This window comes from Rhinolophus sinicus, linkage group LG06 (genome assembly GCF_036562045.2).
Source record: "Rhinolophus sinicus isolate RSC01 linkage group LG06, ASM3656204v1, whole genome shotgun sequence".
Taxonomy (NCBI): domain Eukaryota; kingdom Metazoa; phylum Chordata; class Mammalia; order Chiroptera; family Rhinolophidae; genus Rhinolophus; species Rhinolophus sinicus.
The window spans coordinates 150,857,905-150,880,838 of record NC_133756.1 but is presented as its reverse complement, the minus strand read 5'-3'; the positions used below and the strand labels follow the sequence as shown (position 1 = coordinate 150,880,838).

Genomic DNA, 22,934 nt, shown 5'->3' with positions numbered 1-22,934 from the left:
GAATAAAGAGTCATGACCGAGGTCAGGAGCTAAGTCGCTTGCTGTTGCGTCTGCTGTGGCAGTGCCCTGGTAGCTGAACACGGCTCCTCTTCCTCACTTATGTTCCACGTGCAGTCGCTGAGAAGCATGGTCAGTGGAAACCTACAACTTTCCTTTCACAGGATAATTCTCTGGGAAAGAGTGTGTAAGTAGCTTCCCTCCTTTACCGGAATGTTCAAGCATGCTCTAAAGGTTCATTTTTTAGAGAATGTTGTCTCAGAGATGTATATTCCCAATCAAGCTCTCTGCAGCAGCGGAAGTACAAGAAGTCTCTTTCTGGATTGGATGACTCCCTGCGAGTCCATGATTTAGGAAAGTACTTCTCAGGCCATTTCCCTATTGTGCCAGGGAAACATAATGGTCGCAAAACCTTTCCCAACTTCCTGTGTTGGGAGGAAGGAGACTGCATGTGCAGGGAGTCATTTTCCATTTTCCCATTCTTCACTATTACCCAGTAAGTGGCCGATGTGGGATTTGAATCAGTTCTATCACAAATCTGAGGCTACCATATTGAACAAGGCTATATGTCGAAACGGAGGAGTCTTTGTTTCAGGAGAGCTTTGGCTCTTAAGAAACTTGCAAGCAACTTGGGGAGACAGTAAACACAAGATAACAGACAATAATGAGGTAGCATTCTGTGCCAAATAAGTCCTTCAGAGAACAAGCTTTGAGGAGACAGAGCTTGAAGTGCGAATATGGAGGGCTTAAAAAGGGGAACACTACAGGAAAAGGAGACAGTATTTGTTGAGTGCTTTGTATTTTTTCTTCCACTTACCCTTTAAAAACACCTTGTTTGAAATGTTATTAATCTTCATTTAAGAGATTCGGAAACTGATTCTCAGTGAAATTAAGTAACTTAACAGCCAGTAAGTGGTACATGTGGGATTTCAATCAGTTCTATCTTACTACAAAGATTTTTGGGTTTCCAGCAGCCAACGCTACCACTTTAGCAGAGAAATAGAGAAGGCGCCATTCTAGGCAGGAAGAAACAAGGTGCTGCACAAAGCAACAGGAATTCTCATTTGTATTTGGGAAACAATGAGACGGAAGGTGTGTGTGTGTGTGCGCGCACACACACACCTGTGGATGGCTAACTGTAAAGAAGCCATGAGCAATAGAAACTGATTTCTCCAGATTCTCTAGTGAGAGGACGGAGGTTGCTGATTTGCCTCCACTTGTCTTCACCATCTAATATGTGCAAGTAAGTGTGGGGAAACCAAGCATAAGAATATTGAAATAAAACAGAGCAATGGCCGCAAACAACTCTACACACCCAATTACAGGAAGTCTACTATGTAGAACAGTGCACTTCTCAGGGACAATTCTTAATTGGGATATAAATAGCATCACTAGTAAAAGCAGAAAGAAAATAATGATGACAATGAGGCTAATAATTTCAAAACATATTATTCCTACTGAATATTCTCTGCCTTCAGCTTTGGTGAATTTGCCTCTAAAGCTTTTTCACATTGTCGCAGGTGGAGTAAAACAATGCTACAAACGCAAAGGATAAACATTTCACACTGGAACCCAGTGAAATTCTAGCTGTGTTTTCTGCAGTTGACTTCCTCCTTCAACCTTTATGTCTCTTATTTTTCTCTCCCACCTTCTTCCCATTATAAAAATTTAACTGGTTTCATCTTTTTAAATATCTGCACTATTTTAAAATGCTTGCTAAGTCATTTATAAACTACGATGTGCGTAAGATCCAGAAGCTAAAATTAGTCCTCCTGCATGAACTCGAACGCAGACAAGTCTTGAAGCAAGTCTTGTCCTCCACCTCGGGAAATTGGGGCCAATGTCTCTGAGAGAGAGGGCAGAAGAGGGGATCAGGGAGCACTGGGAGAACAGAAGGAAGAAGAAGTTTCTGTTAGGCTATTTCTTGGAAGTAGGCAGAATCAAAATGATCAAGTAAAAACTATACACTTTAATATTAATTTTTTAAAGCCAACAGTTAACAACAGACTGGTTTCGCATTCTGGTACGATGGACGTAATTACCTAGGCTAATAACTGAAAGCCTAATTGCCTCATTTTGAAATTACTCTTTCCAGTTGTCTGAGGAAGAACTGAAGTACTTCAGAAGGAATGAAGTTTCCATTCTTTGGACAGCAGCATAGGCCTGCTCCTGCTCACAGGGGACTAGAAAAAGCTTGGCTAGGTGGAAAAACATTACTTGTCTTCCCCGCAGAGATGGAGATGACGTTTTCATTAGAGAAACTGAAGACAATGTTGGAGAAGGAAAAATGGGAAGACATCTATAAAGTAAGAAGTCATCTTCCATGCAAATGACTATTATTTTTTTGCTAACGCAAAAATGAGATTTAATGGCTTAGGCTAACATTGAGAAGTACAAATTTTTTTTTTTTTAAGGAATTGTGTCATTTAAATGAAATGCTTTGGATAACAAGGTCCCAAGTGAAAATAGGAACACTTTTCTGTGCTTAATGCTCTATACTTGCTTGCAAAGCATTTAGCAGCTAATTCAAATCCTGGCAGTTTGGTTTTTCTTAGAAGTAAGACACTACAAGGTAATACCAACTAAGCATAAAACTCCAAGGCGGTTATTTCTGATTCTGGAACTGCCTACGAGATCTTAGGCATCTCAACATCCTTTTCTGTGGTTAAAGTATCACCTGCATAAATTGGGTTATTAATATTAACTTATCCTAAAAGGGTGTTCTGGAAAACAACTAAATATTTAATATACCTTGTCAAGGCATAAGTCTCCGAAGAGAAGAAGGCACAATTTATCTTGTGGCTAAACAGGTTTTCAGAGTAAACTGAGTTCTCAGAAACTCCTAGCATTACTAAGGTTAAAGAAATCTCCTATTGTCTCATAGTAATTCTGTTTGCAAAGGTCCTAGAAGAGTATTTATTTTCTAACTAGATTGGGGTAACCACTTACTTATTTAAAAAAGCATACTTACCTTCTGAATCTCGTAAGTTGTGACAGATTCCTGGTTGGGTACCTTAAGATCCTTAAGGGTTAGTTATACTAAAGAAATGCTACAAATAAATTGAGAGGCATCAGAACTTTGTGAGAGCCAAGTAACTAGAGCTGGCCAAATAAAACTCATGTCATTCGTTTCGCATTGGAGCACAGCGGGTAAGGGCACAGACTGGAGCCAGACTAAGTGAGTTCGAATCCTGTTCCTACTACTTTCTAGCTGTGCAAAGCAGGGCAAGTTCTTTTTAACCCCTTTGTGTATCAGTTTCCTCATTTGCAAATTGATTTCAATAATAGTATCCATTTCATTGGGTTGTTGAGATTAAATGTAAAGAACTTGACCATTGCCTGGCACATGGCAAGTTGCTATTATTGTTGTCTCCCTGAAAAGTCGTAAAGGAATGAAAAGTTATCCCCATATAACCTCTTTTAACACAGGCCTTTTAGCTATAGGCTACTCAGAATCTCGTCTAATTTCAACTTCGTGTGTGTGTGTGTGTGTGTGTGTGTGTGTGTGTGTGTGTAGGAGATGCTGGAGGCATCCAGATTTCATTTCTACCAAGTTTTTTTTTTTAGAAGAAAATAGAAATTAATTTAGATGAAACTGCTCAGCGTATCTAAATTCTAAAATATTTTAGTACATTTAGAAATTAGCCTCACAGTCAGCTCTGTGCTCTCTAAAGGACATTCTTAGTAGACAGAGTGAATTCACGGTCTCACAACATGGAAACAGCCTCCGTATGTAAGTTAAATCAGCACTTACCTCTGCTGCTCAGCAACCTGCATTAGGTTGCTACTATCGCTCGTCTTCTCCCACATCTTACTCTCTCCACCATACTTTCCCCCCATACAACAAATAAGTGTGATGCTCCTGTGCTTCCTATTATCCTGTTTTCCCGAAAATAAGATCAGCTCTAATGCGTCTTTTGGAGCAAAAATTAATATAAGACCCAGTATTATATAAGACCCAGTCTTATAGTAAAATAATTATATAAGATCCGGTCTTATTTTACTATAAGACCGGATCTTATATTAATTTTTGCTCTAGAAGACACATTAGGGCTGATTGTCCGGCTAGGTCTTATTTTCAGGGAAAACACGTTACTAGGTTGGTGCAAAAGTAATTGCGGCTTCAAAGGTTAAAACTGCAAAAACCGCTATTACTTTTGTACCAACCTAATATATAATGAATTTCTGAGACATAAACAACAATTAAACTGATTTGTAATGGGAACTATAATTCAAATTTGTGTTGCTGAAAGCAAAGTAACAGATGTTAGTAAAATGGCCTTTGTGAACCCTGGAATATTCTAAAAATATTCCTATTATCCCTGTTCTGAGAGGATTATATTATATTCTAAAGTCTCCTCACTTCTGCCTATAGGAAAAGTGACCTCACAGGAGGTATTCTGGTACATTCAGTGAAATACAAGATACTGGGTAGAAAATACAGATAACACTTTCCTCTTAACAGACATGAGTGACTATTTATAGTATTTATCTTTTTACCTTTCTACTCAACTGCACTCAAATTATACAGCTATAAAGCCATTTTTTAAATATAAATAAGTAACTTAGAAACATGTCGTGAATGTTTTATTTTATTGCAATTTTAGCTACCTCATAATTTCTTGATATTTATTTCTCTAGTAAGAGAACCTGTCATTTAGAAAAGGTAGTAAAATAAATCAAGAAGTGAACAAAAGTGTATCTTTCAGTGGCTCACACTGCTATGCAAAATTACTTTAAAATATTATCAGGAAATTTTAACTGTGGGTTGCAGATGGGGCATGTACACTTGAGGAAGAAAGAGACCTTACTGGGAACAGATACTTTTATGATTTCTACCTCCAGAGGTTGTGACAGAGTGATGCAGACCTCTTTCCACGACGAACATTCCATGTAATAAATTTAAATCCTGCCTTAACTGCAGCCTTACCATATGAACTTGGGCAAATCAATTTACTTCTCTGTGTCTAGGTTCTTCATCTGAAATCTTGATGGAGAGAGAAACTACTGTCCGACTATAAGAGGAAACACCACTAATGAAACCACTGCGAACATAAGCACAGAGTACCTTGAGCTTGGGTGAAACTGGGTTGCTAATGACGGCATCTGAGAGACAAACAAGGCTGTCTCACTGTTGCCCTGTGCTGTCCTCTACTTGGGAAAGACAAGAGAAATAATTTCAATAGCAAGAATGGCTCCTAAGACTTGCTCTCATTCAGCAGTTACTGCTGAATGAAATCCTTTGCAGGTTTTAAAGCAACGGTTATGTACTAAGTGACCTTAAGGGTGCAATGCCACAGGACACAGACCATATTAAAGAAGTGAAATCACAACCTTGGGATTACACAGAAATTTTCTCATAGTGAGGTGAATGAGTCAGAAGCAAGTTTAAAAAAGAAAAACTTAAAGAAAAGCATGTGACCTCAAATACAAGTAAGTGTGTGTGTGTGTGTTTCCCTTTTACTACATATTCTGGAGTTGCATCCTATCCTGGGAACGCTGTACTCACACATGGTGGGGAATCTGCTTTGCCTAAGAGTTCAGAGCTGCACTGGTTTTATCTTCTCCCTATGGCGCGCGAGATGCAGACCTTCAAAGAAGATCAGTACCTATATATATATGTATGTTGAGTGGGGGTACGGTAGAAGTATTCTGGGTAAACAGTGGGTGGATACGAGTTAATTACTCTTTATTACTAAGTATTTTCAGTAGTTCAAACTTGAAATATCATCAGCTCATTTGCCATTTGGGTACAGCCGATGTTCTAAACATTGGGGCCAGGGTATGAAGATGAAAAAAAGGATTGGTCCCTTGCTCTCAATGTGCTAGAGAAGTCTTGTAGGAGAGTTGTGTCTTGTACACAGATAACTATAATGGCATGTCACAGGAGCTGAAGGAGAGGCACAGGTAGACTGATGGTTACACATACTTATAATTTAGGGATCAGGTAGGGCATATGGCAGGAGCGGGCCTCGAAGGATGGGTAAGATTAGGATTTTTAGGAGGGAAATGTTATGGGGAAGGGCTGCAGAAAACAACATGAACAAACACATGGAACCAGGAATGCAGGATGTACGTAGTAAGGAAACAGGCTATTCACAATACCATCATCATATACGTATCATGATTTGGTACAATTTCCATGGACTTTGCAAAGGGCAGAATGATATTAGAGTTCTTATGTGGTCAGTGAGCTTAAATTCAGCACATCTATGAGTCAACCACACACTCTTGCAGGGAATCAGCTTCACTCAATTCTTAATACTTTGCTGCAGGATGCACCTGCATTTCAGGATTTTGAAATCTGTAATAAATTAACCAGTTTTACTTCTTTTTACAAAAATAAATGGATGTAAGCTAACTAGTAGCGTATCAAAAATGCTATAAAAACTGGGTCTGTAAGACTGTATAATTTTTTTTTTTTTTAAAGCAGGTATCTTCACTAATTCTTACGCAGAATGTGATAAAGCAAAGGTCCTTAATTGCAGGTAGCATATGCTGGATAGTCCACAGGAGGGCAGCACAATGCAGGATTTCTTTTCCTTCAAAATCTGAACTCCATGTAAAATTACTTTAAGCTACAAGTTATAAATCTACAGAAATTTAGGTTGAAGAACACAGACTAAAACTGCAGGCAATGAAACAAATAATAAAAGGAAGTAAGAATTAGGTAAATAGATGCCACAAATACAGAAACACTGTGAAAACACACAGGCTAAATCTCCACATTGAAAGACATTAAAGCTCGTGTACATGGTTTGGAAATTCTTTTTTTTTCTACAGTGGGGAAAACTTTCAAATACATATTATAGGGAAACTTGTATAACATTAGAAGCATACCTAGATATTAAAGTCTAACTTCTGTATAACATTTACTCATAATTTCTAAAGGTCTGGGCCAGTAATTATAAGTGGGCACATGTTTCTGCGAATTAGAAAAGGCCAGGGTTCAGAAATCCTGGGTTTGATGCTTAATTATATTCAATAAATATCCAATGCCATTGTTAATGGCATACCTGTAAACATGACATGTAAATGAAGTCTAATATATATGACCTACTGCTGATTTTGTTTTCTAAAGAAAAATGAGTGAAGAATATTAAAGTAAAATTACACAACAGACATTATAATAGAACAATCTAGATCGCTTAGGTAGTAGAAAATATCTTTGCTACAGGGAACTTTTTAATTTGCAAATTAGTGAAGTTGAAAGATGAAAGTATTTAGAAAATATTTTAGAGTAACAAATGCTTGGAAAATCCACTATCATGAATATTACAGATTCAGTATCTGTAATCAAACAATACACTGAATGTTTAAATAAGAAAAAATTATTATAGTAAAAGATACATTGCCATTAGTTCCCCTCAAAATACTCTTCCTTGCTTCGAATACACTTACCCTCTCGTTCTTGCCACTTCCTGAAGCAGTTCTGAAAGTCCTCTTTCGTGAGTGTCTTTAGTTGCGCTGTCATGGCTGCCTCAATGTCCTGAATCAATTCAAAACGTTTACCTTCCATGGTCGTTTTGACTTTGGGGAATAGTCAGAAGTCACACGGTACCAGATCCAGTGAATAAGGTGGATGAGGACACACCATAGTGTTTTCATTATACAGAAATGGCCATACCAGAAGCGATGTATGACACAGAGCCTTTCCCGTTGTGATCACAAAATATGGTGAATTTTGCTGCCAAGTGCCATCCAACTGGAAAGGCCGGGTCTTCAATAAGGGAAGTGGTGCATTGAACCTTAGTAACAGTGTGTGACAAGTTTCAACTTATTTGGTGCAGTCAGTCGGATGTGAGCTACGGTTGAGAGAAGGTGTGTTTTAAAGTGTGCCAGTCTGAGAAATGGGCAAACAGTTTCATCCTCCATCATGACAACGCTCCATGTCACACATCGCTTCTGGTACAGCAATTTCTGTCAAATAGAAATATTACGGTGTGTCCTCATCTACCTTATGCATTGGATCTGGTACGGTGTGACTTCTGGCTCTTCCCCAAAGTCAAAATGACCATGAAAGGGAAACATTTTGAATCGATTCAGGACATCGAGGCAGCCACGACACCACAACTAAAGATACTCACAGAAGAGGACTTTCAGAACTGCTTCAGGAAGTGGCAAGAACGAGAGGATAAGTGTGTTAGAAGCAAGGGGGAGTATTTTGATGGGGATTAATGGCAATGTGTCTTTCACTGTAATAATATTTGTATTTAAACATTCACTGTATTATTTGATCATACCTCATATATTTTGCTTTTCTGCTTATATTGTTATTAAAAATTATTTTCCACTTTTAGTCATTAGAGAAGATATTCATTATTGCTTCACGAAGTTTCATTCTCTGACACCTTTGTTTTTCCTAATTAAAAGAAGTCAATTTTTTAGTGTTGAGCACTTCAGAGACCTTACTTAGATTTAAAAGGATGTCTATTTAACAGATTCCATTTTACTTTAAAAAGGGCCAACTATGTCATTATTGAAGAATGAGTTTGTTAAAGTGACCCATTCAGTTCTATTTAGGTTAAATCAAATTGTAAAATAAAACCGACTAACGTGGAGAAACAGTATATATTTCAAAACTGCCAAAATAAAATATTTTTATCAAAAGTGGAAACACCAGCTTCTCTTTTGCAGTCAACTTGAGAGTGGATAATTAAAAAAATCTATTAAGTTTTCCTCCCCAGCATCCTTGAAATTGTAGTGGCAATATAAAGAAAGCTACCTATAAAAAAGAAGCTCTATTAAATGGTATTCAAGGGAGCGAGAAATGATGATAAGAATGATAAGCTGTTTCTATAAGAACATATACACCTAATAAATGGCAGTTAATAAAATGATTTCTATTAATAAAAACATGGAAAAACTGTCAGATAAATAATTCTGTATTGATACATTTTTTTAGCTACAAAGTCTCTATAAGTTAGGAAAATTTTGTGAGCATAGTGATTATTTATTTTTCAGTTGAATGAATCAGTATTCAAAGGTAACAGAATACATTACCTGTGCAGATATTCTAAGAAATATAAACTGCTAATCTGTATGAAAAATTCCATGATTATATATGAAAAGCAATAAAATACTTGATGACACACTGACTACAATTTTCCCATTAAGTTCATACTACCCACGACATTATATTATACCACAGTTGCTGTAAAAATAGTTACTAACGTGAATCTTCAAAAAAAATAATTTGATTATTTTAAGATTAACAACAGTGGTCAGAAAAATTTAAAAAGGTTTACCAAGAGTACTTAAGTATTTTTAATCTTGAAAAGCTTATTTGAAAAGCTTTTAAATGGGTAGTTTTTCAAATAGACTTTCATAAATTATTTGGAGAATTATTTGGGTTGGGAAAAGAGTGGATAAAAGCAGCTTAAATTCTTGTCTAATAAAAACCAATATGCATTCCTTGATTATTATATGGAAAACGAATCATGAGCCTTGTCAATCTTTTGAAACCTTTATACTGTCATAATAAAAACTTCAGACAGATAATGTTAGACAAATAACATAACTTATGAAGCTTATTTCCATATTGCACAAATGAAAAAAGCAAAAGCAGACAGAATCATCTGAGGGTACAGAAATGCTAATCATTATTCAGAGGTTTTTTTTTGTCTTTTTTTTTTTTAACCAACCATTTAGTAAAGCTCAGAGATAATTGAAGCAGGTACAATTACTTAGGTTTTCAAATACTCTAAGTTCATGGTTTGTATAGATATGTTTGTTTCTTTCAAGTTTCAGCTTTTCAAAGCTGGAACTCAGCAGAGCAACTGTGAATGAGCAGGATTACTGTGGAAATAAGCAATCCAAAAAATATTGTCAAAGAAAAATTGAAAATTGAAATTAATTCAGACTATCAATGAGTTATTAAACCTACAAAATGCTTATAGCATACGTTTCCATTAGTGGGTACCAGTATTTATTTAGGGGCTAGCAAATGTTAGATTCTTTTCTAAACTAGTTAATTACAATGTAAAAAGAGCTACATTTTTAAAATTATTTTTTATTAATGAACTCTCTCTTTAAGGACTAAAAAAAGTATTCCCTCTTCCCAAGTCAAATTATCTTCTTTTAATGTTATTGTGTTGGATCCAATAATATTCTTTGGATAATCTGGACTATCAGCTACTACAACTTTAAAAAGTTCTGTTTCAAGTTATTAGTTTCCTGAGCTAGCTGAAGTTATGTACTGGGAAAAAAGTTTAAGACAGTTGAATTCCCTCTCTTGACATGAGTGACATAAAATAAGAATTTCAAGAAACTGAAATACTAAGCAAAATCATATAAAACTAATGTTAAGGAAAGGCTTTTTAGAAAAGGGTCACTATATGCCTACAAAAATCTTCTTCCTAATAATAGAAAAAAACCAAGAGAGAAGGGAGATAACATTAGGTAAAGAAAACAAGAGATTCTATTCCCATATAAGCAGCTCATTGAAAAAAGTCAAATCCTGTTTACAAGGCTGTCCTCAGGTAACCTATAGAATTTAAAAGACCACAACATATTTATTTTCTAGGATTAAATAAGAATATGATAAAGATCCATAACCAACACTGTTCAAGTTCTGACTACTCTGTATATATTATGGATTTCTATTTACTTTTACCCAACACCTACTACGTTATAAGGATCTCATTGAATCCTCCCAACAAGTATATGAGAAATTTTATTCTTTCATTTTATAGATGAGGACACAAGTTACTTTACTGGGAGAGGAAAGGCAGTAACGGCAGAGCTAGGACTCACTCATGAATCTGGGTGACTAGCACTAGCCGCTCCACATACCGCCTTGCTAAACCACTGTCTTTGACCTTCACCATTCGTGCAAGACTAGGTTACACTGTGCTCAGCACTGATCCACAAGTGAGCTATGGAATTATGATGCTGAGAGAGTTTTGGTTTCTTCACTGAAAAACTGGGCTCTGATTAAAAAAAAAAAAAAAATGTAAGCACTACATACTACTGCTTGTCATTGCATTGAAATCCTAGGGTCGTCTAGTATAGGGATCAGGAAAATCAGTTTTGGGTGCCAAATCTACTAGTAATTATTGCTATCTTTTAGACAAGTCACTTAGCCAAGTGGGTGTCGTTTTGTTTTTTTAAATATCTGAAGTGAAAGTGAAGGAGCTGAACGGATAGGCCCTGCTTGAACATTACAATCAAATCTGAACATGAATGGTGCACTCACTGTGTGCTCGGCAGCGGCCAGCTACCGAGGATCCGCACGTACTCGTATGTAAACCTCGCCTCTCGTAATTTAAGTCCAACTCATTTTTTGTCTTGTAGTGAAGGTTAAACAAGTTAATAACCAGACATCATGGAACTCTTAGAAAAAGAGTTCTAATTGATGAGTTTATAATAGTTTAGATATTAACTCAAACATTTCTGACCCCGGTGGATTGACATATATATATATATATATATGTATGTATGTATGTATATATGTGCGGTAGATGTGGGAGAAAGTGGAAGAATGCAGAGATACCACTTAATGTCCGGTGACTATTTTAAAGGTGCATTAAAGGTCTGGATCACCTTCACTGAAAGGTAAGGGACTGTATTTTAGTGAATGAGGTTAGAAAAACTGCTTCAACTTTCATTACACAGTCTGAATTCATGGACAGAAATATCCTTTACCATAAATATCGGTCGTTATAAAATGTCTGAGACTTGGTGGAGAAAAAAGAAAATCTCACAGCCTACCAATCCCAGATGAACATACTTCAGCCAGCCTTTCTCAACTAGCGTTCTGGGAGAGAATCAAGCCTAACACCCGGAGGCATCTATAGAGTAAATAATGAGTAACTTCCTTCCTCTGTATCTAGAATTACACTAGTTATGTAAAATCCTTGAGAAAAATTAAGAAAATCATTTTCTGTGTTTTGTTGATCAGAATAGAAATTCTGGTTGAACTCATTATTTGGCCAGCACTGAACAGCTGCTTACCACTGCAAACAGAAGAGGTGATGTTGTACAGAAAAGGATAAAACTGCATACAGCGAATCAACTTCAGGCTGCTTTCGCACTCTGGGCATTTGGTAGTTAATTTCAAAGCCTGTCTAAAGGCCTCAAGTGCCCCACTGATATTCTTCAGAGCAAGGTAAGCATTTCCCAGGCTCAGAAAGGTCAGGGGCTAGAAAAAAAAAAATCAACAAAATGTTAATAAATTAATATTTTCTGAGTTACAAAACCTTTACAGTGCAGGTGTTTTGGCTTTTTTTTCTTTTGGTTACCACATAAAAATTAATGGCTAACTGTCCATTTTATTTACATTGGCCAATTCTAAACTGTATAACACAAATATAAATTTATCTTTTACCTTTTTACTGAAATAGAAAATACATAGTGTGTAATGTACCCTAAAGTGCACAGGTCTATGAATTTCTATATATGTATATCTCTGTAAACACCACTCATCTCAAGATATAAAACATTTAAAAACATTTCTAGTACTCCAGGAGTTCCATTGGGCAACTCAACCCCAACCCCAGAGGTAACCACTGTTGTGAGGTTGTGACTTCTTTCACCATTGATTAGCTTTGCCTGTTCATGAACTTCATATATATGGAATTAAACAGCATGTTCTCCTATGTGTATATACAATAGGTACCCTTTTGTAGCTTCTTTCACACAACACAATAACTAAGATTCAAGGAATTGAATATTTTTGTGTATCAGTAGTTCATTCTTTTTTAAAATTGATGTGTAATGTTTCAACATGTGAATATACTACAGTTTCTTCATCTATTCTCCTACTGACAGCGATCTGGACTGTCTCCAGTTTTTAGCCATTATGAATAAAGCTACTATCAACATTCTTGTAAATGTCTTTTGATAGGTGTATGTACTCATTTTCCTTGGGTATATAGTTAACAGTGGGTCTTCAGGTGGGCATATATTTAGTTTTAGGAGACACAACCAAATAGTTTTTCAAAGTGAATGTAGAAACCCACACTCCTACCATCAAGTATGAGGGCATTCACTGACTTGATAGTGTCAGTCTTTTTAACTTGGCTGTTTTAGTGACATGCTGAAGTGGCATCTCACTGTGGCTTTCATTTACATTTCCCTAATTAGTAATGATGGTGAATATTTTTTCATGTACTTATTGGCCATTTGGATATCCTCATTTCTGAAGCGCCTGTTGTTTTCCCCATTTAAAAAATTGGATTGTCTTTTCCTTACTGATTTGAAGGAGTTCATATACATATATATATATATATATATATATATATATATGTGTGTGTGTATACATATATACACATATATATACATACATATATACATATGTGTGTGTGTGTGTGTGTGTATATATATATATATATATATACACACACACACACACACATATATATAAGCTTTGTTGGAAATATTTACTGCAAGTATCTTCTCCCAGTCTGTTCTATCACTTGTATTTTTACTCTCTTAATGGTATTTTTCAATAAATAGAAATTCTTAATTTTAATGAAGTTCAGTTTATATATTTTTTCTTTAATTATAGTTAGTGTTGGCTGCTATAAGGGAGGGTGTGTGGGGGGATGGGTGAGAAAGGTGAAGGCATTAGGAAGTATAAATTGGTAGTTACAAAACAGTCGCAGGAATGTGAAATACAGTATGGGGAATATAGTCAATAATATTGTAAAAACTATGTATAGTGTCAGATGAGGACTAGATTTATTGGGGGAATCACTTCATAAATTATATAAATGCCTAACTACTACACTGTATACCTGAAACTAATATAAAATAATACCCAATATAAATTATAATTAAAAAAACATATAGTCATGGAATGGAATGTACAGTACAGGGAATAGTCAGTAGTATTGTAATAGCTATGTACGGTGTCAGATGGGGGTAGTGGACTTGTGGGTTATCACTTTGTGAGGGGTATAAATGTCTAATCACTATGTTGTTTTGTACACATGAAACTAATAAAAAAATTACAGAAATTCATAATGAAAGAAAATTAAAAGTATTTTTAGGAAATAGAATTGTTTTCATGCTTCTAATATTTTCTGAAGTATTAAACTTAAGTAGAGCCAAAAAAAATTATAGTTAGTGTTTTTTGAAATCTTTGCCTACTGTAAGGTGATGAAGACTTTTCCCTATGTTTTCATCAAGAAGCTTTATTGCTTTATCTTTCACATTTTGGTACATGATTCATCTCAAATTAACTTTGTGAATGACGTGAGGTAGGAGTCAAGGTTCATTTCCTTTTCCACAGGGGCTATCCAAGTACACCAGCACTACTTATTGAAAAACCAAAATGTCCTCTCACCACCAACAGAACTACAGGTGAGCCTCTGTCATAAATCAGGTGAACACATACGTACGGGCCTATTTCTAATTTCTCTATTGTTGTTCCGTTGATATATTTGAGCATCCTTGTGCCAATATCATACTGACTTAATTACACCAACTCCTGAAATGTAGTAATGTAAGCCTTCCAACTCTTTTTGTTTCACTCCTCATCCCCCAAATTTTTGGATTTTCTAGATGCACTTCTATGTTGATTTTAGAATCATCTCACCAATTTATACACACACATACATGCAAATGCTGGGAGTTTGGGACTGAATTGAATCTCTAAATCAATTTGGAGAGAACTTACATCTTAATATTGAATCTTCCAGTCCATTAACACGATGGGGATCTCCACTTATTTAGGCCGTCTTCCTCTTAGCAATGCTTTGTAATCAGTTTAGAAATCTTGAACATCTTCTTTTAGATTTATGTCTACGTATCAGATTTTTTTGATGCTATTATAGTTTTTGTATTCTATTTTCCAATTGTTTATTGAGGAAATAAACTTTTTTTAATAAGCAGCCCAAAGTATTCAGTTTAGATTGTTTTAGTGGAAATACATAGTATTTTGTATTTGCTTGTGTACAAACCATTTATTTCACACTTACTTTATCATTAAAAATATTTTAAAAGATCTAAGAACATTTTATTCTCAAATTCACAATATATACCTATGAAAAGCAACACCTATAATTTATCCGACTACTTGCTTTTGATTCAGGCTATTTGGTCATCCAAAATGTTTCACTATAAATAAGCCACGGTGTACAAAATATTCCAGATTAAAGAGGCCTAATCCAGGTAGCTCTCAGATTACATTGAAAGGATTATTTAGTGGTTTACATCCAAATACAAAATTAAATCCTATACTTTGATTTCAAAAGTGTCCTTATATTTTGCATACAGAAACAAAATGTAACTATCCCTCTGATCAGAATGATGGCTGTGCAAATATCTTGTATTGAGACAAACTAGTAAGCGTTTTGGAAAAAAAGATGAATTTTCATCAATTCATCCAGAAAATAATTACTGAATATCCACGAATGTTTCAGACACTATTTTAAACACTGGGGATACAGCAGAAAATAAGAGATAAAGTCCCGCTTTTGTGGACCTTATAGTCTAGTGTCACACAATTGTGAAGATGTGATAGAGAAAAGTACGGCAGGGGACAGACATCAGTAGTCCTACAGTGGGGAAGGGTGTGCCATTTTAAATAGAGTAGTAATGGAAGGACGTACTGAGATGTTAGAGTTTGTAAAAGATTTTAAGGAGATGAAGGAGCAAGCTATGAAGACTCTTGGAGGGGTGAAGTATTCCATGCAGAGAGAATACAAAGTGCAAAGGCCCTGAGGTGCGAGCTTGGCTTGCATGTTCAAGGAACTGCAAAGAGGCATGTGAGGCTAGAATAGAATAAGCAAAGGTATGATCCCATGGAGATGAGGTCAAAAAAGAAACAAGGTCATGTAGGACCTTCTACGCCATTATCAATTCTTATCGTTTACTGTGAGTCACATGGAGAATCATCGAGGGATGTGAACAGAGAGGACATCGGATTTTTTGTAAGATTCTCACTGGTTGCTGTATTGTGAATAGACTGTAGGGAGACAGAGGCCAAAAACAGAGAAGCTAGTTAGGAGGCTACTGGAAAAGTTCTGATAAAAGATAATGGTGGTCTGGATCAGATAGCAGTGGAGATGATGATAAATAGTGAAATTCTAAAATTCTAGGTATATTTTGAAAATAGAATCAGCAGGTTAGCTAATCAACTGAATTTGCCCTGAGAGAAGAAGAAAGGTATAAAGAATGGCTCTAAGTTTTTGACCTGGGTTACTGGCATTTCCTCAAATGGGGAAGCCAGAGAAGGACAAATTAGAACAATATTAAGGAGCTTAGTTTTGGCCTTTAGTTTTAGAGTGTGCTTTAGATATCCAAGCAGAGATGTCAAGTAAACTCCTGGATAAAGGAGTCTGGAGTTCAGAGCAAAGGTGATATGTAACAGAAGAGGGAAAGAATAGTGCTCTCAAGATACGGTGCTGGAACAACTGGGTATCTATTATGGACAGGAAGTTTGATGAATGAACTTTGATCCCTACCTCACATCATAAAGAAAATTTAACTTGAAATGGATCATAAACCTAAACGTAAAACGTAAAACTATAAAACATCTAGAAGACAACATAGGAAAAGATATTTGTATGTTTGAGAGTTAACTATTAATATTTAAAGACAAGTCATAGAGGACACAAATTAGAACTGATTTTTTTCTCATGAGGACACCTTACATCTAACAATAGAAATCAAAAGAGAAAAGATCGACAAATTTAAAGGTAATTTTAAAAAGCTGATACAAAGGCAAAGAGAGAAAATATTTTTAACATATGACAGATGGAGTTAAAGACTTTATTGTATGAAGAGTTCATATAAAATAAAAAAATGAAATTCTAACAAAATGAGCAAAATGCACACATGAAATTTTACGCTTAAAATACAATTAAAAGATAAAGAAACTTATGTTGCAATAGAGAAGTGAATTTTTCTAAAGTAAACCTGTTTTACAAACGTAAATTCAGAGGCAGGGAGACGCGACTAAAGGTGTGAGCTATGTGGTCCATCTCCCTGAGTTCAAATCCAAACTCTGACTTTTGGTAAATCTCTGAGTTTTTTTAATCTATCAACTGGGTAGATTTTAGCTTATAGGGTTGTTGTGAGGATCAAATGAGTTAGTACATGTACAGTGCTCAGTATGATACCTGGCTCTAGCAAACAATCAATAAAAGTTAGCAGTTATTTTAATTCTGGTGAAGATACAGGTGAAAATAATATTTTTAGATCTTATGGCAATATATATTAGTCCAAATCTTTTGGTGGACTATTTGCATTTTGTATCACAGCCATCAAAATGTTCATTCTCTTATTGACTTAGCAATTCCAGTGCTAGCAATCTTTACTAAGAAAATTATCTGGAATACAGAAAAGGTCTTATGCAGGAAACCATATTGGTAATAGCTACGTACTATCAGTAACCTAAATACCCAACATTAGAGAGTAAGCTGTGATCTACCAGTTCTTTGAAACTTTATACAACCACTTACCTTGATAGCTATAAAAAATATGTAGTAATAAATTATTTTTATATAATAAGTTTTAAAGATCACCAGTACAGTAGAGTTGCAACACTATGAAATACCTACACAGAAGAAAAGCTTACAAGAAAATACCTCCAAATGTTGACAGTTGGTGGGGGTGGAGTGCTGATTAAAGTTTATTTGGGGGGTATTTACCCTGATCCATTGATTTATCTTTTTATGCTTGTTGTAGTACCACAGTTTTTAACAACTGAAATTTTAGTTTAACATTCAAATATAGAGAGGCAACTAATCTGTAAAGGAACCTTTTTCCTTCAGAAGAACACTGCCTAATTGCCTTGGCTGGTGGCAGTAGAAAGCAAATACAGCTGCACTGAGCATTCCATCTGGGTGCCTGCTTCATCGCATCCCTTACGTAGCATCTGTTCCCACTGTACCCACACCTGGCAGACAGTAAATGTGAGATATATTTGAGGTACGTCTTTAGTAACTTGACCTATGGTATAGCATAGCAATTGTAAACTTTTGCCTAAAATCCAGGTGTGAATTTGTATATTTCAAAGGACACTCTTAACAGGCAATATTATCTTCTCATTACTTCAAATAAAACAAACCATTCATGCAAACTCTTTCTAAAAGTTTCTCTGGATAGAAAACTTACAAACATGTAGACACTAGGTATAGAAGCAATTTAATTTTGTATTGATTATAACTGTGTTTCATCAAACCTAAGATGTCATCAATTGGGACATCTTATTTCAGAGATGTTAATATACGAAAAAAAAAGTGGTACCTTAGAAACTATGAAGTAGACTAATTAACAGCAAAGCAGCGATGCTAACTCCACAGACTGCATGGGGAGGTTCAGGGTTTAAATATCAATCTCCCTGTCTATTCTTATCAGAACAACCTTTGAACTGTGATCTGGCCTGGTTGGTATACAAATATCTATAAATTAAAGTTGCAAAACAGCATAATATTAAGTAGTGTGCATGGTGCGATGAGTGGGATAAAGTATAAACCAGATCAGACTGACATAAAAACGTGGTAGTGTATCTTTAGCAGCTATGTGATACTTATTTAAATGTACGTAAGTTTCTGAAAAATTAACCGTATAATTATAAATTTCACTCATTTAAAAATAAAGCAATGAACACATCAAAAAGAAAACAAAACAAAATCTGTTTTATGCCCTCTCAAAATATTCAAATTCTACTCTGAATTTGAGTTCCGCCCACATGGCGTCTGTAGCTACAAAGAAACATAAAAGCTCACCTCAGAACTATTGATGGCCAAAGCCTGAAGTAGCAGCTTAGTGGCATCCAGATGAAGGCCATAGTGGATCAAAAGGTTGGCCAAGTTCACAAGAGGGATGTCCTGGTATTGAAGTGGAGCCAAATTCAAAGCCCTCTGAAGACAAGCAATAGCGAAAGTGCTATTTCCGACCGCTCTCCAGTAGAGTCCGGCTTCATTGAGTATCAGCCAGATAGGAGCGTTTGGCTGAAAAACCCCAAAACACTTCCGTTAACACAAGAATACAGTACTTGTTCAGAAAAGGATTTTTAATATGTGCATTTTAAGTTTTAATTACAATTACTAAGCATTTAAATTTCAGATGTCTGAGGTATGGCTCACCTTATTGATAGCGTGAAATAAGAAAGACCCAATTTCTTCTTCTGGGATGGTATAGTTATTAATACGGGAAAGCAAAATCTGAAAACATCAAAAGGAAGACTGACTCAATTGAAAATAGTAGGGAAGACATTTGAAAAGAATTTCTACAGACAGCAGTCTCTATGTGAGCTCCTCAGGAACAGCTATTTTGCATAGATATTTATAATCATATAACACGAGGCCATTGACATACCAACAGGTGTTGACCTGCTCACATGTATGCCCTAGTTTCCTATAACCACGAAAAGACACATACCCCATATACATACTAAGGTGATCTACCACACCCCTTTAGAGTCAACCTAAGTGTCCAGAACCAATGGAGAAACTGTTCAGAAGACCACAGCATGCGATACCTGATGCAATAAAAATACCTGTTATCTTTCCTAGCTGGAAAAGCACCAAATCCTCAATGAATCTGCTTCACGTTCTTGCAGCATGCATGTAACTGAGAACAACTCTCAGGCAGGGACCCCAGTCTGTTTATCTTTGTATTCCCAGCATGCAAAACAGTGCCTGGCACATGTTTTTCTGCCTCAGTAAATGTTTGTTGAGTGAAAGTAGTAACTGTTTATAGTTTGTAAATAAAATTTAAAAAACGTTTGTTGTGACGGTCTGTTTTCTTTATAAAAAGGTAATTTTTTTCATTTGTGTCTTGGGAATGGTATGAAATATAGAATTTATACTTATAATAAAGCACTCCTAGTTATACATAACTAACAGGATTAAAGGAAACAAAGTAACAGAACTTATTTATAATGTTTGCAAAGTGGTTGGCCAATCAATACAAATTTCATGAGGACCTCATATAAGTCCAAAGCAGGGTTGATAAGGCCAGTGAAAGAATCTTCAAGCTTTCAAATAGGACCTTCTGGAGGTTTGGAGGATGTGACCCAAAGTGGTCAGAATGGCCTCTGTTATGTAAGTGGAGAATTCTGTTACTCAGCTTTGTCACCTTCTTAGTGAGAGAGACGAACAGCACTTGGGTGGCCTAAGTGAACCGCAGCCCCGGGGAACACTTTCCGAGCACTCTTTCAATGGCATGACTGACTTCTTAAGGTGTTCACCAATTCTTTAACTCTACCCTTCAGTTTTATAAACTTAAAGCTCAACCACTGCCCTCTACCAGATTTTTGTTCCACCTAAGGGGCTTGTGAAGTCACCCGGAATGGACGGCAATAAACACCAGCCTAAGGGAGCCTTACTTTTCGTGCATGGTCGTCTGGCATTTTGGCTTTCAGATCCATGCGGACCTCTAATTCTTTGACTAAGTAGGACAGAGTCTGGCTTTTTCTGAAGTCAGTTACGGAACAGTCAGGGGTTTGGGCCTCCTCTTCGGAAGAATAATCATCACTGTTGAGTTCGTGGATCCTGGCACAAGAAAAAGGAACAGGATTCATATTTTCAAAGTTTGGGTGATGTCAAGATAAAGACTTAACCTTTCAAGTCCAAGGCTGGTGCTCTCAAAGAACCGTCAGACGCCAATCAGGCAGAATCAAGTGCTTTGCCAAATCCACCAGCACTTGCCTGAGTCCTTTGTTTTCCGGGGGTAGAAAATACGTGGGCAATTCTCCACCAGTGGGGACCCTCGGGTAGCTTTCCGCACAATCTGCTCTTTTAGGCCACAGAATATCCTGCTTGTCCTAATAAAGGAAGAAAAGTGCCTCATAAATGTCGTTGGAGTCAGTATTTCAACATGCTACATGCACTTCTACAAGAAAATAAATATACTGGGGTAATTAAACAACAATTTAGTATTTTAAGATAAATGTAGACACTGGTTGATTCTATAATGTTCCTTCTACTGCAGAGTTTGAGTCTAAGTCAGTAACTGCACCCACTTTATCATAGACTGGTTCAGGGCCGGTGAGACACTGAGACACGAGGAGAGGCTGGCTTGGGGCGCCTGGGAAAGAAAAGCCAGTCTTAGTTTCTTATGCCACAAAGGGACCAAAACCATGCTTCTCTAATGGCTGTGAGCTGTCATCTCATGACCATGAGGAAGACAAGCTTTAAGATGAAACTAATATCGTGACGGCAAATTTAAGGAAAGGAAAGAAATAGGTCACTAATGACATCCGTGGGCCACTGAATCAACCAAGCTTAAAGCATGCCCTATCTCTGGACTTCTTCTAATATAAGGCGAATTTTCTTTGGTTTAAGCCAATTTAAGGTGAAATCTGTGAATTGTACCTGAACATAAGCTTTTAAAACTGGCACAGAAAATGACGTTTCCCCGAACTAAGAGCTTTTCTTTGCCAATGCCAAAGTTTAACACTTGTTTTTTGATTTGCAAAATGTTCATTTTTTTCTAAATATAAATAACACATACCAGAGGCTTAGTAAACTTACATCTTTTTTTTTTTTTTTTTTTTAAAGATTTCATTGGTGAAGGGGAACAGGACTTTATTGGGGAACAGTGTGTATTTCCAGGACTTTTTTCCAAGTCAAGTTGTTGTCCTTTCAATCTTAGTTGTGGAGGGTGCAGCTCAGCTCCAGGTCCAGTTGCCGATGCTAGTTGCAGGGGGCACAGCCCACCATCCCTTGCGGGAGTTGAACTGGCAACCTTGTGGTTGAGAGGACGTGCTCCAACCAACTGAGCTATCCGGGAGCTCAGCGGCAGCTCAGCTCAAGGTGCCATGTTCAATTTTAGTTGCAGGGGGTGCTGCCCACCATCCCTTGTGGGACTCGAGGAATCGAACTGGCAACCTTGTGGTTGAGAGCCCACTGGCCCATGTGGGAATTGAACCGGCAGCCTTCGGAGTTAGGAGCACGGAGCTCCAACCGCCTGAGCCACCGGGCCGGCCCCAGTAAACTTTTATCTTGAAGCTATCAACTCTGGGGAATTTACAGTACACATAATTAAATCTAAGTGGCTATATTAATTGTATTAGAATGAAAACAATTGCATTCTGAAAATTTACCAGTGAATAAAAAATACCTGGTCTCTGTCCTCATACCTTGGTATTTCCATTGGCCAATATACAATTAGTTCTTAGCTAGCTGAGAAATACATCTTTATTAACTTGTTTACTGTCTGTATCTTCCGCTCAACTGTAAGCCCCAGCAGAGCAGGAATGTGTGTGCTATATTCATTGCACCAGCCTGGTCCACAGTTGGGAGCTCAATAAAAGAATGCTGATTAAACAGACGTATATACAAGCATACACTGAGGTCAAGTTGAGAAACTTGTTAGGGATGGTAATTATACTCAGAGCTCAGAGCTTGAATTGAAATCAGGGAGGCTAGCTGCTCTTCGTGATTGGGAAGAACTCAAGGCAGATCCTGGGCCTTACTTATTTACTACCTAGCAGAATGACTTCCAGTAACAGACGTTTAATAAGTGTGCTGAACTAAGCTGAACACTGATAGGGGCCATATTAATCAGTGAGGTTGAGGGCTACTGCTTTAAAAGAGCTTGTCTGTTTGAGAGAATTCCATCTATTAACTTACCCTATATGCATCAGAGTCCCTGCCCCAGATCCAGAGAATAGAATGGGCTACTGGAGAAGACTTGACCAAATCACTAATATCACTCTGATTTGCCTGAACCTCAAAGTTCACAGACATCATACTGGAAGTTGATGAATCCTCACCAAACTAGAAAATGAAAAGAAAAGTTTACAATCAAACTGGAAGTGGGAAAGGAGTTGTGACTAAGATTTAACTTACCCCGAAAACATTTAGCGAATACTCAAAATTAGTAGGAAATTAGAGAGCACGTCAGGAATAAAACAACCAGATCTTTTAATTCTCAGAACTATGCCCAATAGCATTTTCTCACAGATAACACATAGTTAGCAACTTTCAATCAACTATGCTATTGGACTGTTTTCCTTTCTATGATTTAGTCTCTTT

General features: G+C 36.6%; 1 protein-coding gene across 2 annotated transcripts in view; it reads right to left on the bottom strand.

Moving 5' to 3' along the window:
- The window catches only part of TTC17 (tetratricopeptide repeat domain 17), a 96,479-nt gene that overhangs the window by 36,606 nt on the left and 36,939 nt on the right, over positions 1 to 22,934 (bottom strand). For both annotated transcript variants that reach the window (XM_019746414.2, XM_019746413.2), the window contains exons 11-16: positions 22,530 to 22,676; positions 20,604 to 20,719; positions 20,282 to 20,447; positions 19,038 to 19,115; positions 18,678 to 18,902; positions 11,953 to 12,139 (exon numbers count right to left, since the gene is read on the bottom strand). In XM_019746414.2, the coding sequence (XP_019601973.2) occupies positions 11,953 to 12,139; positions 18,678 to 18,902; positions 19,038 to 19,115; positions 20,282 to 20,447; positions 20,604 to 20,719; positions 22,530 to 22,676 (919 nt within the window). The remainder of the gene's footprint in view (positions 1 to 11,952; positions 12,140 to 18,677; positions 18,903 to 19,037; positions 19,116 to 20,281; positions 20,448 to 20,603; positions 20,720 to 22,529; positions 22,677 to 22,934) is intronic.